Source organism: Anguilla rostrata, chromosome 6 (genome assembly GCF_018555375.3).
Source record: "Anguilla rostrata isolate EN2019 chromosome 6, ASM1855537v3, whole genome shotgun sequence".
In the NCBI taxonomy this organism is placed as follows: Eukaryota; Metazoa; Chordata; class Actinopteri; order Anguilliformes; family Anguillidae; genus Anguilla; species Anguilla rostrata.
The window spans coordinates 45,193,830-45,212,713 of record NC_057938.1 but is presented as its reverse complement, the minus strand read 5'-3'; the positions used below and the strand labels follow the sequence as shown (position 1 = coordinate 45,212,713).

Here is an 18,884-nt window from a genome sequence, read left to right as displayed (position 1 = left end):
GATGGGTGACTCCTTTTTTATATTGGTGTTCTACTATGGAATAATCTTCCAGCCTCAGTATACAAGTTTGGATTAAGTCTAGACAGTATTCAGTTATTGTCTAGACCCAGAACTGGGGACATGTGCAAGCATAGTGCATTATGGGGCAACAAAATGGCCTTATACAAACAGCTTTGACCCAATCTTCACAGGCAGTTTTTGCACTTTGTTTTGGAAATATGTCCCTGTTGACATTCCGTACATTTTGTCCTGTGCTGACCATATAGTGCTGGATATGCTATTATGTCACACCAGAAGATACATACATTTTTCCACATCCAAGTTTTTTGAACTGCACATTTTAAGCTCTGCTTCATATACAATGTGCGATTAGCTGGAAGTAGGGTTGGGTGAAAATTTAGGATTTGTTTTGATAACTCACCCTGAGTTTTAAATTTTAGATTCAAATCTGGTTCTGAATTTACTGTGCATAGAAAATGCTATATTTATCCGGGAGCATTAGTAGTCACATACATTTTATTCAAATAATCCACATGGGTATTGAAGAGATTTAAAAAAAAAAATTCCACAAATATAACACAACCACATTCCTCATGTTTTATTTTTTATTTATATATATAAAAAAAATGAAAACAGAAATTACATTCCCCAGTTCCTCCCATTCCCCCCTCCCCCCCCCCCCCTCCCACCGCCCCTGCATAGGCAGGCAGACAGGCAGACTCCATAGGTTTATAATGAATCTAAACAGGTACTGATGTACAACATGAATATGCAAAATAATAATAAAAAAACAAAATAAAAAAAAATAAAAAATAATAATAATAAAGTTGAGGTCTTAGTTCACTGGCAGATTCAGAGTTTCTAGGAAGGGGGCCCAGGTGTCATGAAATTTAGATGTTTGATTTTTGTTAGATGCAGTGATTTGTTCCATTGAGAGATGTTCTGTTAACAAATTGAGCCATTGTTATTTTGTGTCTGTATTTCCTGTTGAGCAATATTGTGGTATTTGTGTAGGTGACTGATGGGTGTGAGGTCTCCTAAGAGGCAGAGGGAAGGGGAAAGTGGAATGTTGTGACCCAAGACTTGGGAGACTTGGGTAGTTATTATGTTATTCCAGAAATTTTGGGTTGGTGTGCAAAGCCATACTGAGTGAAAGTAGTTGTCTGTGGTGTTGAGAGTGCATTGGGGACATAATGTCAGTGTCTATGAAACCCATTAAGTGCATCCTGTGTGAGTTATGTGTGTTCTGTGTATGGTCGTACATTGAATGAGCTGTAATCTGGGGTTGCTGGTCATCGAGAAGATGTTATTCCTCATGTTTTAAAGGGCTGGGATTTTTCATAGTGTTCAAACTATTTAAAACTTTCAAAAAGGTGTATTTCTGTAAACCAAAATTAATTTTAAAAAAAAGTACAACAGATGTGACAAAGAGAAAGAACGGAGTCCAGGGAATTGTGGGTAGAGCTGCCTATGGGGTAGGCGAGGTTGAGGTCCCTCCATGGGGAAAACCTACAAAAATATGAGCATCTTATCAGATCTGGGGAGGCAATAGGGTCATCTGTTTACCAACTTTGCCCGACATGACACCTCGTATATGATGTGTACCCTGATTTAGTGGATTTATTGTTTTTTTTATGGACCGCAATGCTACTTTTGGGCTGAGAAGACATGGCTTTGTACTGTTTTTTTGAAGAACTCTCCTGGTACAAAACTGAAATTCTTCCCATGATTGGTCCTGTTCTGTTTGTTTATGTTCTTGGCAAGCCACGAGGGGGCAGCATAGTAACGGAACTTGGCAGCTTGTGACTCTAGTCATTATCTTCGAACACCCAACAAGCATGTAGTACATGTATCTGTATTACATAGATTATTAACTTTCTGTTCCCTGTAAGAATGCTGCATTGTGACAGTGACATAGTCCTTGAGATTACCTGGTAACACTAAAATGTCTGCCTCCATAGAAGAACATAATGTTATATTGACTGATGAGTCAAAAGTGGAACTATTTTTTGGACGACACAGGTCCTATTACGTCTGGTGCAAAGAAAATACAGCATTTCACAGTAAGAGCATCATACCAACAGTCAAACATGGTGGTATGGAGGGTGGATGCTTTGCTGCCTTGGGCCGTGGGAGAATTGCCTTTATTAAAGTTGTATTGTATTATTGTATTATTGAATTGTATTCGCATTGCATTTATCCTGTTCACTTGAATAAAGTTCTGTATAAAACTGCTTGCATGAACCAAACATTTAGAATTTTGAATTCAAGCTTTGTGAGCCTCCACCCCCTTAATAATAATACATGCCTGTCGATGCATTGGTTACACAACTACAATATAAATGCTCTTAGTAACTTATGCTCAGTATCTTGGCAGTACTGGCTAGAACAAAAAGGCATGGAGAAGCAACTTTTAGCTATTATGGTCCTAGCCTTTGGAACAGCCTGCCAGAGGATCTACGGGTTTCTGAATCTGTGGACATTTTTAAAAGAAATCTTAAGACACACCTTTTTGGCATTCCTTTTACCTAGGTTTTTGCATTGCTTTTATTTACTTTATTTATTAGTGTGGTTGCCTTTGGCAATCACACTATTATTATCGCACATATTATTTATTTATTTATTATTATTCCACCCATTTTTTGGACCGCTACTCCTCATAGAGTTTTCGCACCACATGCACGTGCCATATGTCAAATTGACCGGCTTCTTTGGGAATCGTGTGCTATTACTTTGTGGAAAGTTTGCACGGTTGCACGGTTTTTGAGAAATATGACTTTTTATGGCCAATTTTTCCCATTGAAAATGAATGGGACGGTGACGTCATACATATGTGAGCGGTGAAGTTACAGCATTGGTCGGCTTAGCACACGTGATGCAGTAAGTTTTAACCGGCTTCATCTACGAATCCAGATGCGGTGTATATCTCCATTTTCGTCGTAATTACAGAAAATACACATTCGTAAACTTCAAATGATTTATACCACAATGTAGATAAAACCTTGACGAAGACGTACATGCACGGATTGTGTTGTTCAAACAAGGTTTCCTGGTGACTTAGCCACCAGAGTGGATATAGCTGAATGCGGAAGTGAACGTGATAAAAACGGTATTCCAAATGAAAAATTACAAATGAAAACGCTGTCAGCTAGGTATATGAACAAACACATAGCTTAGGCATACCCAGAAGTCCTCAATAATAATAGTATTTCACAAGATATTATGCAAAATCGTTGACAACGTTTCGTCAGGTGCAGCGTCTATGCTAGTGCTGACTATGAATGCATGCATTGAAGGCGACGATGAAAAAACTTTCGGTTGACCTATAAAACCATATTCCAAAACCAAAATTGGACATGGTATATATGGTTAGAAAGCTTATACTCTCACCTACTGAATAAATGAATTCTCAGTCGAGCCAGACTGTACTATAAAGAGCAACAGTGCAGTCAACAAAACGTGTGCAGCAGCTTCTGGTCCGGTCTTACTCCAGAAAAAGACGTCAGCTTGTAATACCACACATGTTGCTTTGGGTGTTCTCGAACATTGTAGTACAAACTGGCTTGATCTACACTTCATCGATCCAATAGGTGATAGAACAAGCTTTCTAACTATGTGTAATATGTCACATTTTACTTTTGTATTGCCGTTCTATATCCCATCGTATTCGAAAGGTTCGTCTCATTATAGATGCATTGCGCATTCTTTGTAGCAGTAGCAACGCTTTCTCATCCCAACGCGTTTGCTAAAGTACACAACTCCACTTGCATGTTATTGATTCACCCCTTGCTGCTACAGAAGCTAGTAGCACTGGCTACCAGCCGATACTTATTCACAGAAGCTGTATTTAAAATGAAATGCAACTATTTTAACACATATTTCTCGCCTCATTTTCGTTCTTGGAAATTCGGCTCGGCTAACACGTAATAGGCTACTCTGTCTATGAGTTGGTCTCAGAGATAACAGATTAGACTCTGTTTCTGCTGAAATTCACGCAAAACCATACGTCAATCAAATGAATCTCCCTAGCCCCGTCTTGCTTTTTTTAAAAATGGTGCGATCACGCAGTGTAGACGTAGGGTTTTTCCAAGACCTTCTGAACATGTCAGCTAGCTTTATGATTCGCCGTCACTCGTCACCGCATACCGCGAGTAAAACAGTGAGATCTCAAGTTTTGATGAAAGGATAATTTAGCTCTGAATATATGCGTCGCAAATGAACTCGTTGCCGTGATGTTATAGCATGTACACAATACTCTGTCTCTGCTTATAGCCTACTACAGAAACGGTTTGCTCTGTTCAGCACAAATAAGTCGACTTTGCGTTGGCGGCAACCACACTTCACAATTTCTGCAGGAATTGTCTAGTTATTATTATTATTATTATTATTATTTGTTTGTTTGTTCTTTTCTCTCTTCTTATTATAATTAAATAATAATTAACAATTCTTTTAAATTATTTTAATTATTCTTTGCAATTATTTTCTGTGAAGCACATTGAGTTGCACTTACTGTATGAAATATGCTATACAAATATAGTTTGATTGATTGATTGATTGATTGATACTGCCACCGTTGGCCCCCTTCAACATAAATCTCTAAGAAAAAGTTGGTATATATCAGTTTTAGCCTAAATATATGATGATTTCATCAACTGATTGCAGCAGTTTCTGTTGTTTCTGTTACTAAAAACAGCCTGTGTGTGTTATAGCAGCCTGTGAAATGGGCAAAAATGTAGGATGCTGAGAGGCCTAGTGGAAACAAACAACCTGCAAAAAACATTAACTGCTGGCAACCTCAATTCAATACCTAACTTGAAAAGGATGATTTAAATTGTGCTACAGTGGGCTTAAATAAAGAAAAAGACAAAATGTAATCAATATATCACTAACAACAAACGATGAGCCAAGGTTGAGCAGAAACTTCACAATTACAACACCAAAGTCACAGTTCAATTTACTGTTAGGATTATTCATTGAATTGAATTGTATCTGCTGATCATGTTACAATCTAAGTGACAGTTCTGGTGACAAGGTAGACCAAATGCCAATGACATGCTATGCAGTGTGTAGAACAGAAAACTCAGGCATAAATGACATGCCCACCTGATCATTTCCCACTCACTGAACATTGTCCACTTCCCTTGCAGCACTGAGTTGATGGATCATTGGTCTTCCCTTTTTCATGCAGTTATACAGGACTCAAAATCATTTGGATTTCTCACATGAGGTCAACTTCACAGAGGAAAGAAGATTACACTGTCCAGGTAAGAGCCATTCATTTTATCCACAAGTACCTCCAGCTGTTCTCTGATGTCCAACGGGAAGAGGTGTAAGTGTAAGGACTAAGCATACTTAACAAAAGAAATATTCCAATTGCAACAGTGAGGTGCAGAGTAAAATAACATGTGGAGCAATAGTGATACACTGGACAAACCAATCATGCTACTGTAAGTGTATATGTATGACAGTTAATTCATGCTCAAAATTTTACAAGAGAAAGAAAATACTGTATATTTGTATATAATTTCAGATTGAATACATATATATTTACTAACTGAAATTATTATTTTTTTAAAAACAAGATAAAAGAAGGAAAGGAGGTCCCTCACTCCACACTCACAGGGTATGTGGCACTTGAAATGGCAGTTTTCATGACCAAATACCACATTTTTAAAATATTTTTTTATATCAGCCCCAGTACCATGTGTCAAGGTTATTGATAGCCTTGTATTCTTTGTGTGTCCTGACATAATTGCAAGTAAAACATATGGCTTCCATAAATAAGGAAGGCCGCTTTGCTTCAAAGTGTCTACGCCAGTAGAAGTATCGATGGTACATGTCTTCATTCTTATCTAAGAACAGGATGTGGTCAGCCAGCTCTTTGGGGGAGAAAAAATCATCTACATGTATCAAGGCATCCCCTGGGACAAAGTTCTCATAGTTCTGTCTTGATGGCCCAAGAACAATTGGCACTGTGCCCACAGTCAGTGGGTTGTACAGTTTTTCAGTGATGTAGTCTTCGTGGATCGAGTTCTCGAATGACAGGTAGAATTTACAGCTGGCAATTGTGGGATGAAAGTCTTGGCCGCTGACTGGTTTCCCAAATGCCCGTCCATAAACATGTATATTAATGTGTTCCTTTAACACATTATAGTATGCCACTCTTCTGGAACTTGGGTTCCAGTTGCTCACAATCCAGCACACTAACTTGTCTTTGCTTGGTATTTTGAAGTTATTCCCCTCAGCTTGTACAATTGTCCCATAATACACTGGAATATCAGCATTGTGTCTGTAATTTGAAGTCAAATTGAACAGGCTTCTGAGACCAGTAATCTTTCTTGAATTTGTGGGTGATTCAAAGTTCATCCACACCCATTTTTGGAATATTGGGCGCTGTGGTGGTGGCAGGTTTGATAAATCTGAGCGAATGTCTCTGTGATGGAAAATAACCCCATGCGACTTGCTTAGCATATTTCTGTCTGATGTTAGGTGACAGCCATCAATGTTAAGCAGGGCACTACAGGAGGTCAGGGCAAAGGCACTGCCAAATGGCCACATCCAGATTAGTATAACAGTCTGGTTTTGCTCTTTTTTTGAACCAAAGTTTTTCACCATTGGTGCAGGTGCTTTTAATTTCACTTGACTTGACAGCCAGGTAGTGGGCATCTTGAAATAAGCAAAACATAAAATCCCAAAACAACCCAGCATAAGGATTGCAGTTACACAAGGACGTACTATTCCATGGAAAGATGTGGATGACATTTTGTACCCTGCGAAGAAAAGAAAATATAAATTTAATATTTTTGCAAATATTGATTAATACTACATTGTGTAATGCATATCAGTGAGCATGGCTGATTTCCAGTGTTGTTCTTGGGATATCTAGAATTAGGTAAGGTAAACTGTTAGGGTGCAGGCATCTTGTGTCCTCTGAATTCACCTCCTACCTCACATGCAGGCCTTTCCTTATCACCGTGAGGCCAACGGCCAGGGCGCGGTTAAATCAGTCTCCCAAAAATGGACTTTGTGCCCACATGGCTGAAGGATTCTCATTGGTGACCACAGACTCAGACTATCTCCCCTTTACCATGTCACCAGCCACTTCTCAGTGATTCAGTGATTTATAAATTTGCTGCTGTCTGCGCTTCTGTAATTATCTTGCATTTTTGGCTGTGTTGAGCCACCGTCGCATTACCCGGTATGAAGAACCCAAAATGCAGAAGTAAAGTAAATACCCAAAATGAAGACGTAAACATGGGTAAACATACAAATGGTAACTACCATTCTTCCTTAGCAACTGAGAAGCTAGGAATGAAGTACCTAAAATAGATTTATAAATGACAATGTACAGTTCTTTAGAGAGGATTGCCCTACATTCCGATAAAGTAAGCAGTGATGGGCACTTGACCTAGCATTTGTATATATATATATATATATATATATATATATATATAAATAACGTAGAACACTATGGTACATTGAATCTAAGACACGTAAAACAAGATGTTTCTTAAGCCATGCATATATTAGTGATACCAAGCTTAGGGTAACCAAAAGGCTGTAGGCTATATACACCGAATACTTTGCAACCAGGTTTGAAACTTGACTATAGTTTGAGAAGTTTAGTGGTATAGAAATGGGCTGTGATGCTCTCAGATCATATCAATCCAAGATGGCAGCATATTAGTTTTTGTCTGAGTTTGCAGTCCAGTGTTTCAAAGTGTTTTGTAAGTTTGTAAGTTAATTGTACTCATTTTTCACACCAATTATTTTTTAATTATAGGCAGAAGAATAGGTTTTATTTTAAATATGTTGAATAGTTCGTCTTGATGCATTATTTTTGGCTTGCTGCCAAACTTGAAAACAGGACCACCAAACAAGGCCTAGCAAAAGGGCCCTTGAAGTGCGACAAAGTCTGCAAAAGAAAAGCTTGTGGATTAAATGATTGAAAATGCCAGTGTAAGTGGCATAAGAGTGGCTTCAGCGCCTCTCCCTGGAGTTGTTCTGATCAGCTAGACCACCATCTCCCAGCCCCTGTTCCATGGTCAACATTCTCCATGGCTGCCTACTGATGTTTTCTATGAAGGAAGCTGGTCTGCACATCAGTAGAAGTTTTTTTTCCTGGTCAGCTGAATCTTCTTTCTACCTGCACTTTGCGGCTCTTTGTGAGCAACAAGCAACCCTGTCCTCATGCAACTGGCAACCCATACAGTGTCTCTCTGTGACCAAAGACTATGGCTATCCGGCAACCCGTATAGTGCACACCATGGCCTGGAAATTCGATTTGAGCGCATCTGGCAATCCTGGTGTTTGAGCTCACAACACAAATCAGTGGGTCGAAGTACCAGGCATGTGCACACATAGACCTCAAGGGGGGCTTGAGCCCCTGCCCTTTTGCTCTCTCACTCGACCAGTGCCCTTTTGGTCGGTGGTATTTATAATTTGTATTTTATATAAAATACAAATTATAAATACCATCAATCAAAATATAACTATAATATATTATATATTATTAATAATTATATTATATGAATTATATATATTATAATATATGCACGGGTCCACAGTTTTAGCGTCATGCGTAAATTGCGACCCCTTAGCTGCAGTGGGCTCTGCTATTTTGTCTTGATTGACACTTGCCCACTTGTTATGGATGCACGCTGCTGTACTGACATCCATGGATAACAGGTAACAATACTGTGAATTTCCTACTGTGTACTCTTTTGCACTGTCATAAAACAAAATCACAATTGAAACAACAACACTTACGATACTCAAAATAGAATAAACCGGTTTATATCGGATTTAGACTTTAGACTAGGTTAAGTTATACTATAGGCTACTAGCCCACAAGCAAGCTAGTCTAGCTAATTATAGTTAACGATAATTAATGAAAATAGCTCCTTAGTCAAGCAAGACAACTTACAAATAGGCAATGTTTGAAGCATGTCGCTAAGATGAGTGATGTTGTAAGTGTTCCCCTTTCTTTAGTAATTAATGCCATGGACAGTAGTCCGTTTGTTTAGCCGGTTGTTTCAAATGGGTGGTAGTGGCATACTGCTAATTTTAAAAATGCAACAAAAAAAATGCAGTAGCCTGCTTTTGCATGTTGCTGATTACTCAGAACGTAAAAATGGAAACAGAAACGCTGAAAAAAGGATTGGTTAACATTTAATTGTTTTGCTTAGTAATGTTTACTTAATTGCTGTTAAAACCAAACATATTTTAATGAATGAAAACCTTTATTGCCCCAAAGAGAATTTTGCTTGCACGCAATGAGCGATACAATAAACATATAAGAGACAGTAATCATAAACAAGTCATACATTTCAAAAGTGTTTCCACTATATTTCTGGGTTTACATTGGTTACTTCAGAGGAAAAATATGTGCATCTTTTCAGTTTACCATTAGGTCTGATATTTAGGGGTCCTACGAAGTAGGAACCCTATTGTTTTTGTTAGTATTATTATTATTATTATTATTATTCTTTTCCCGGAAATGGTCAAATAACTAAAAAAGTCCTTGACCAAAAATGATATAAATTACCAGGTCGAAACTAGAGACCATGAGTAACTATGCCAGAAAGAATGACCATGATTCATCCATAGGGCTATAGTAACTGATTCAAAAAGCAAATTTCAAGATGCTGGCATTTCCACCCCGTTTGATGGAGATTCATGAAACTAGGTGTACTTGTGTCATTCCTCATGAGGAACAAATATGCCTCAAGAACCCATAAAGTCCGCCATGATGGATTTTTCTGCAGATTGAAAATTTGGCAAAACCTAAATCTAAAAAACCGTCCAATTGGTCCGAAATTGCCCATGCATGTGTAGGGTGCGTGTCTCCCTATAGTGTGTTAACAGCTAAGGGATCCATTCCAAGATGGCGGAGAAACTGGTATTTTACAAAAACAAAATTTGGCCACAAATTTCAAATGCTTATAACTTTTTACAATAATAATCTAGGGGCTTGAAACGGACTGGGGATGAAGAGGGCACTATCATGTTGTACCATGTTGAAGCAATTGTAGATATCTCAAAAAACAAGGAAATTACAGGCATTTGAAATTTTGGCAGGAAGCTAATGCTAATGCTAATATAATGCAAATTTCAAGTGCTTATAACTTTTTAAAACAATAATCTAGGGACTTGAAACGGACTGGACATGAAGAGGACACTACAATGTTGTACCATGTCAACGCAGTTGCAGATGTCTCAAAAAACAAGGACATTACAGGCATTTGAAATTTTGGCAGGAAGCTAATGCTAATGAAATGCACATTTCAAGTGCTTATTACTTTTTAAAACAACAATTTAGGGACTTGAAACAGACTGGGCATGAAGAGGGCACTACCATGATGTACCATGTCGGCGCAGTTGCAGATATCTCAAAAAACAAGGAAATTACAGGCATTTGAAATTTTGGTAGGAAGCTAATGCTAATATAACGCTTTAAAACTCATCTTCTCATGGAATCTTTACCTGATTCCATCATCATCGCGCATGTGTACTCTTGGGTATTCTCTCCATCTCCATCTCCATTACACCAAAAATGACCGGCTAGTTCCAGACATTGTTGCTTGTATTCAGATTTTTTGAAACATTTTTTGTGATTTTTTGAACACACTTCCAATGGCACAGGATTTTAAGCACAGTTTTATCGCCTAACATTACTTAGGATATGACTAATCCCTGGAACAGAATCGCTATTTGCTGATCCCCGGCTGTATATGTAACGCTACAGTACGCCCTGGGTCTGGACGGTTTTGTGCTTCTTCTGAGCTATGCCCGTATTGAAATGCATTGAGGCTTGAGGACAGTGCCAGCTGGAATTTGAAGCAAGCCCACACAATTCCTTCCTTACAGGAATTATAACCTTTCTAGTTTTATTTATTTGTTTATAATATTGCATGTGCTTTGTGACAGTGTTTTGTGTTTAGTTATTCCTGTTCAAGATGTCTGTGTGTTGAATAAACCTGATAAGGATTTGGGTTGAATCAACTGATGCTGATATAATTGTGATATCTGAAACTTGGTTGAACAAGTTGGTTCCTGATAAAGATATTCATATGGCTACAAGGTGTTCCGCACTGACAGACCCAAACGGGGAGGAGGTGTAGCTATTTATGCCAAAAGCAATTTCCGTACAAGTGTACTGCTGTCAGAGTCCGCGTGCAAACAATTTGAAATGCTTGCTCTAAGAGTAGAGGTGTCGAAAGACGTCTTCATTACTGTGGTTGGTTGTTACAGACCTCCATCTGCTCCAAGTAATATGCTGTCTTCTTTCACGAAATGCATGGCGAAAGTGAACTACAGTGAGGTTGTCATTGTTGGAGATCTAAATTGGGATTGGAACATTTACTGTATTAAGATTTACAACAAATATATATTTACTAAATTTCACCTGCTACGAAATTTTGACCAGAATGTTTTACAGATCTACAGCCACATACTGTATACAGGTAACTGTAAGCATCTGTTCACTATACAGCAATATGCATCACAGCAATGGTTCACTAGATGGTATTCTCCACAAATCTGATAATAATCTGTAGTGTCTCATTTAAAAGTATTCAACTAGGTAGGTTGGTCACCAAACCAGACAGTGACAAAAAAGGACAGTATCATTTATGTGAGACCATCAACAATAATGACAGATCTCTTTTTAAATAATGCATATTTAAAGAATAGTTTTCAAGTAACAGATGTGTAGTAACCCAAAACCAGGTAACGAATAGCCAATGTTTTCTGTAAGCATATCTTTAATTGTCAGCAACGAATTCTCAAATATTTCTCGTCATTAAATACTTAATTGGCTTGGAATATTCGCACCATAGGCGGTTTTACCATAGGACATAGGCAGGCAATCGCTTGGGGCCTCGTGAATTTGTGTTTCCTTTTTTAAATTTTTTTATTTATAAACATTTTTCCTTTCTTGTCACTTTGAGAAGAGAAAGAGGAGGAAGGAAGACGCACAGTTTAAGGAAAGTTTGCCTAAATTGACGAAATTCTTTAATAAAACAGCCAGAGACTCCACGACGGAGGAGCAACAAGTAGATTATCGACCACCCTAACCGCTAGTGTATTTACTTCGTATTTATTAGAGAGAACTGGACATTGTTACCTATTTAAATCAGAATCAGAATCAGAATCAGAATCAGAATCGAATTTATTGCCAAGTACATTTACACATACGAGGAATTTGCTTTGGTCAACACACCGAGGCAGCCATCTGCGGCGCCAACTTATTAGATGAGAAATGAGAGAACAGGAGGAAGGAAGGAGGAGGAAGAAAAACAGTCCTTTCAATGAAACGAGAGAGCACTCGTTTCATTGAAACGAAGAAAAACCTCAGCACATAGCAACATCATAAAAACATTACAAACATTACAAACATTACAACAAAAACTCGAAGACTTGCACATGTGGTAGGGGGTAGGGTTTCGGGGAGGGGAAGTGTCGCAGCACAGACACTGGGGGGAGCGCGCAGCCGCTCAGGCGCAGCGCATCAACCCTCAGCAGACTGCACTGTAACGGGGGAGGGAGGGGGGGTGGGAGCCAAGAAGGCGTTGAGTAGGAGGTGGTGTGTTTGTTATCTTCATGTGCGTGTGTGTGTAAGTCCATGGAAATGTAAGTTCTGTAAAAATACACATAATAAATTGTCTAAATGTAAAAAAACAAAAACAAAAAAATAAAATAACGTCATTAGTTATATTAATACAGCCTTATTTATTATAACTTTAAGACAAGCAACACGCTCGGAATTATCTCACCGCGACCCATTAAATCCAATGGCTCAGACGTTGCCCTCATAATTTCAAACTGCTTTCCTAACGGCTATTTTGCGTCCTGCGACTTGAGTTACAACAGCGAACATGTACTGATTCCTAGACATGCTGATAGCGACCACCCTTTCTCATATTAACCTCAAAGACGCAAGACAGAACACATACAGTACGCTAGCAAATTTAAGTTCCATTCATTTATATGGGGTGGTCGATACACGTCCCCTGAGCAACCAAAAGCTAGAGCAGGACCACCTCTGAGTGATTTGACGGCACATTAAAAATCACTAAAGTACTTTAAAAACATAACCACTGGAGGATAACGAGGATTTTTCTTACATAACTAGGTGCAGGTTGTTACCAATATTTCGCCTATTTTTTCATTGCAAATCAGTTTACGTTTTCCTGTCTGTCGAACGAAGTTGGTTGATAATAGGTGCTCTCACTCTAGCTGACGTTACAACAGGTGTAAAGTTAGTTGAAGAAGCTGAGCTAGCTAACGTTATCAGCCCTACTGCTGCCACAGCCTGTTGTGCACCCACCGCACCTACTACAACTTCTAGCGTTACTGGCTCTGCTGGTTGCGGTGAATCAGCTACAGTGTGGGAGGAAAGTGCCAGAGGCGACACCGACAGACGGCAGCAGCCCACCAGAAACCAGACACCCTCTCGGACCGGGACTTTTACCCCTAGAGAATAGTGGATGTTCAAATGCTTTATCAAAAAGCATGTACTATACTTTTGTCTTGAAAGAATGAAAGATTATATACGTATAATATATACTTATTATATACTTATTATTATATTACTTATAATATTTTTCTTGCCATATTGTCTTCCTCTAACTGACTGAAGGTCATTTGAAGTTCTTCAGTTAGAATTCTCATTTGGGTCTGTCCTTTAGTTCTGTGGCTTTGTTAACTGAAAAGAGCTGCCTCCAAATAGTTTTTGTTCACCGGCTATGATTGCGTTAAGCAAAATGGTGAAGGGCCTCACATCGATCTTTGCCTGGGGCCTCCAAATCACTCAAACCGCCCCTGATTCCCACCCATTAATAGTAATTGTGGCTATGGGAATAAGATATATATTTGGCATTTATTTTAATTATTCAGTTACAGTTTACAGTTTTTTATGGTTCAAAAACGTACCTGTGTTGGTTGTAGCTCTGCAGACTGTATATCAGCAGCATCAGTGGTTTTGTAAAGAAGAAAGGGCATTTCCTGTTTCATATGACTTATGACCAAGCCCACACGGAATCTGTGCGCAGATTCACGTCATTCGAGCATGGTGAAATGGTAAAAATCATTTACAAATTAATTTAAAAAACTTACCCGCACAGTAAAAACAATGCTGTAAACTTTACAGGTCACTAGCATGTTCCTGTATTTATTACAGCATGAATAGTTTAATTCAATTTACAGTTAATCACTGTAGAAGGAAAATACATCAAGATATTGTGAACATTCAAAATGACAGTAATGTACTGCACTATAACAAGCTGCATTTATCTTCAGTCCATTTTTTTTAGTAGATGTTGGGCAGGCCATACCATAATTCCAACAACTTTGTTCAATGTAAATTTACCACAGATATAAACAGATCTGATGAGAATGCCTATACTTAATTAATAAAAATGATGTTAGAATGTCTAACCTTGATTACAGAGCGTTACCTAATATGATACCCTATCTCCCATAGCCTACGTCACAAATGTGCATGCATTGCCTACCTAACAGGGGTCTAACCTACGCTATGTTGCAGCTGAAAGACCTCAAAATTAGCCAGCTAACCAGCCAGAAATATTTTATTGCTTGCTAACAGAAGGAAATAGCACTTTCAAGAAGTCAGAAACAAATAGTTGACAATGAATATCCCTCTTTCAGTGAAGAATGGACAGGAAAGTATTTGTTTGTGCTACCAAATTAATTGAAGCTAGACCTTGTGTGCCTTGTATGCTGTCGTTTTTTGCAACGAATTCAAGACATCACTTTGAAACAAAGCATGGTAAGTTCAGCTTTTCATTTCCACGACTGTCCAAGGCTGGACAAAAACTGAAGTATTATCATCTGGATATGCTGAGAGATGCCAAATTCATGTTCATGTCATAAGCTAACAAGAGAAACCAAAGAGTGCATTATTAAAAGTTGGGTGGGTTCTCTAATGCAATTATAAGCCCCTTAACCGACAAAGAATGCATGGTAACAGTCTTGGAAGAACTGGCTACATATAAAGACAAGGAATGCATCATTAAGTGACTTGAAAGGTAATCTGCCTACAGTTTTTTATGGTTTGAAAACTTCCTGTATTGGTTGTGGTCTGCAGACTGTATATCAGCAGCATCAGTGGTTTTGTAAAGAAGAAAGGGCATTTCCTGTTTTATATGACTTATGACCAAGCCCACACAGAATCTGCACTGGCAGATTCATGTCATTCGAGCATGGTGAAATGGTACAAATCATTTACAAATTAATTTAAAAACTTACCCACCCAAACTTGAACTTCCCATGAACATCAGTGGTTTTTCCAAGAACAAAGGGCACACCCCATCATGTATAACTTGTGTGATTCCCCTTAGAAAGTTTTCATACTGATTAGATATAATGGGTTGGGACATTGTACAAGTCACATGCACTGCCATAGTCGTAGCTGAATATTTACTTTGTTCAAAGGTACAAAGGCAGTACACCAGCTTGTTGTACTGTTTTGTGGCTTCATTTATAAAATCGCTGTTGAATTCATCCCAGAGTCAGCCACTGGAATAAACACTTCTTGCATTCGTTTTGCCCCACAAACATCCCTTTGGCCACACAATTCAGTTTTTTTGGAACACATTTTAATTCTACAATGGCAGCCACAACAACTTTCTTGTTTAGGGCCACCTAAACGCTTGGGCCAGCTCTGAGTCATCCAAAATGTGAGCAGATAATCATTTACCTAAAAAGATTCGTAAATTGTCCTTAGTAATGAGTAAATGTTTTTGAGTTTTTCTACACATGATCCTTATATGAATCACAACTCTTGTGCACTTGAAAGCGTTTATCAGCCAGTGAACGCCCTTAAATATTGTTATATGAATCTCAAACAGCAGTCTTTCTTTCCCCCCCATTTCTGTCACCTCTAGAATTGGTTAAGCAGGACAGTTTCACCAGTTAAAAGTCTAAGCAAGCTCCCTTGGAAATACATCACACATGAGCCACACACCATAATTTAACCCTTGAAGTTAGTTTTTATAGATAAAAGTCTGCTTTGCTTTTGGAATGGCTGCCCTCTGTAGCCAAGGGGAGTAACTACATACAGACATTAAAATACAATACGGAATGGCTAGTGAAATGGGGACAGGACATAATGGCACACAAGACTAAATGAGACATTTATACACCCCAGTTGATGAAGGTGTCATTTAACTGACTAAATCCTCAGTAAAAATGGTCCTCGTGAATATTATTTATTTTGATACTTGAAGATCGAATCAAATCTTTTTTGTCCCACAAAGGGAATTTCAACTGAAGCCAGGCCCCGCACCACAGCACATATCATTACATTACATTACAACAATATTCCAACACAATAATCTTAAAACCATAAAAGACTAAACAACAAATACATTAAAGCGCAACATCAGCTAAAACCAAATACTGTACAGGGAAAATGGGCAATAGGAAAGGCAAGATCACATAAAATGAAAAAATGAACAGAATGCCAAGTACCAAAGCACATTAAATGCAAGATCACATGTCCAAATTCAGAATTCTAATTGCTGTGTGGACAAAAGAGATTTTTGAATATTTTAGTCCACAAAGACATCACTCTATTTTTACAGCCAGAGGGTAGGAGCTTGAACTCCCTTTGTTACAGATGTTCAGGACAGACCTGTGTGGGATGGGCCTTCCACAAGACCTGTCATAAAGGTCAGAAAGCTGGACCTGATTCAAACCAATTATTTTGCCAGGCACTTTAACAATCTGGGCAAGACTAATCTTACTGGCCAAATTGAAGTTACAAAACCAGGCCACAATTCAAATGACAGAACAGATTCAGTAAAGAGTAGTTGTATGCTCAAAAGTTCTTAAAGTAAATGCAGTAAATTTACAACAGACACTACTAATCAGGCTATTTCTTTGTCTCCCCCTCCAAGACCACAAATGCATGCTTATGAGTAAGTAAGGTTAGACAATTGTATTATAATTCATAAAATGGATAACAGAAAGCAATACAAATAACCAGTAAGTTAATTCACCTGCCTTCTTCCAGCTCAAGAATGCCCTCTAGTGTGTTTCTCTCAAAGCTGCAATACAGACACTTCTCCATTATGTCCAAGAAAATGGCCAGAGTGGCCACCGCCAGAGCCTCATACTGAGCCTGCACGCTACCAAAATGTTGCCAGAAGAACCTGGCTATCCTATACCATATCGCAGGTGGAGCTGATCAAAACACAGAGTAACACTTAACCAGGACGTGATCAAGTGCCTGTACTATGATAAGTAACAGACACTTCACTGGCGAGTTTATTATACACACTGGCATACAGAGGTTGAATCGAATCTTTCCTTCTCCGTCTAAGGTGAACACGCTCAGCTGTGCGTGGCTGACTTTTATTCTCTCTCTTTTCCTGTCAGTCCCCGATGACATCACCACTACTTTTAGGTCACCATTCCAGCCACTTTAGCTCTCCTCGATGTTACAACTTTATCCCTTTCTAACTCTGCCATCATCTTCTTCCAGTTCTTGCTCCCACATTTGGTTAGGGAATACAAAATGGAAGCAAAGCTGTGACTAGCAATGAAGTGTTCTGGTGGTTCAGTAATGGTGTAGGATGTACAGTATTCCTGGGTATGGCACACGCTTACCCTCTTACCCAACTGTATAAGACTCAAATACTGAAACACCAACACAGACTCACAAACGCTGGCTCTAAGCCTACTGATGAAACCGAAACAGATTTATTACACTGGAGGGCAGTCAAAGACACGAAATCACATTTTATTGTTGTTTGTTCTTCAATGCGATCCATAGATCCATAGAGGGTGCTATATCACAGAATTTTTTGAGGTGTTGAGGCAGCAGATTTTTATCGGAAAGCTAACAATCAGTTGCCAACAGATAAGGCAATTTTTTTAAACTTCATCAGTTATTGAGTTCTGTGCCTGGTTCAGAATATCTATTAATTTGCCACTGATGGAAAAATCTTTTCAGGAAATTGCCGTGTCTTGTATTTGAAAACTATGTGATGTGTAATTCCCAGTTTTACTAAGGATTTTGGAAGAATCAAAAAAATAGAAATGAATATTTGGACCAAAAAAAAAAAAGAAGAGAAAATGTTAAAATGCTTATTTTCACCACTCAAAAATATGTGAAGTGTCAATGAGAATCTGAGAATTGGTCAGTTCGCGCTGTACAGCCTTTGAGCTACAACATGACCTTTTTAAGATAGAAAGGGGACAATCTTTTAAATCACACTAATTTTCTAATGTGCTGGGCATACGTAGTACACTAGAGGAGTAAGAGAATTGTCATGTATTACATAAACAGATTACTTAAGGTCTCCATACACAAATAGGATTGGATATATTAAATATTGTAAGGCACACTTTTAAATTGAAATATGAATTTTTTAAATTCAGATACAGTAAATACACCGTTGTGAAAAATAAGTGCCCCCTTCCTGATTTCCTCAATTATTGTGTATAATGGGTTAGGAGTTGGTCTTGTAACATAACGGTTGCAAGTTTGATTCCCAGGTAGGACACTGCTGTTGTACCCTTGAGCAAGGCAATTAAACCTGCATTGCTTCAGTATACATCCAGCTATATAATGCAATGTAAATGCTATGTAAAAGTTGTGTAAATCGCTCTGGATTCGAGCGTCTGCTAAATGCCTGTTATGTAATATGTATTTGTCAGACTTAATCGTTTCAGATCTTTAGACAAATGTAATAGTAGACAAAGGAGCATGAATAAACACAAACCACATTTTAAAATGATTATTATTCATTTATTTACATTTTTTTAGTTCAAACATTTAAAGTAATGACTACATTCTTCATGTTATAAATTACTGTGCCTTTTTTATATTGTCCTCACATTTTTAAACTTTTATA

The 18,884-nt window shown here is 38.2% G+C and overlaps 1 protein-coding gene across 1 annotated transcript; it reads right to left on the bottom strand.

The window, feature by feature from the left end:
- Positions 1 to 4,939: 4,939 nt before the first annotated feature.
- On the bottom strand, positions 4,940 to 14,013 carry LOC135257341 (4-galactosyl-N-acetylglucosaminide 3-alpha-L-fucosyltransferase 9-like). The gene is made up of 2 exons (XM_064339974.1): positions 13,936 to 14,013; positions 4,940 to 6,770 (listed from the first exon to the last, which is right to left on the bottom strand). Exon 2 carries the CDS (start codon positions 6,760 to 6,762, stop codon positions 5,689 to 5,691), a length of 1,074 nt encoding a protein of 357 aa, XP_064196044.1. The 5' UTR covers positions 6,763 to 6,770; positions 13,936 to 14,013; the 3' UTR covers positions 4,940 to 5,688.
- Positions 14,014 to 18,884: the final 4,871 nt, after the last annotated feature.

Coding starts and splice junctions, on each gene's coding strand:
- LOC135257341 (XM_064339974.1), bottom strand. CDS start 6,762: ATGTCATCCACATCTTTCCATGGAATAGTACGTCCTTGTGTAACTGCA.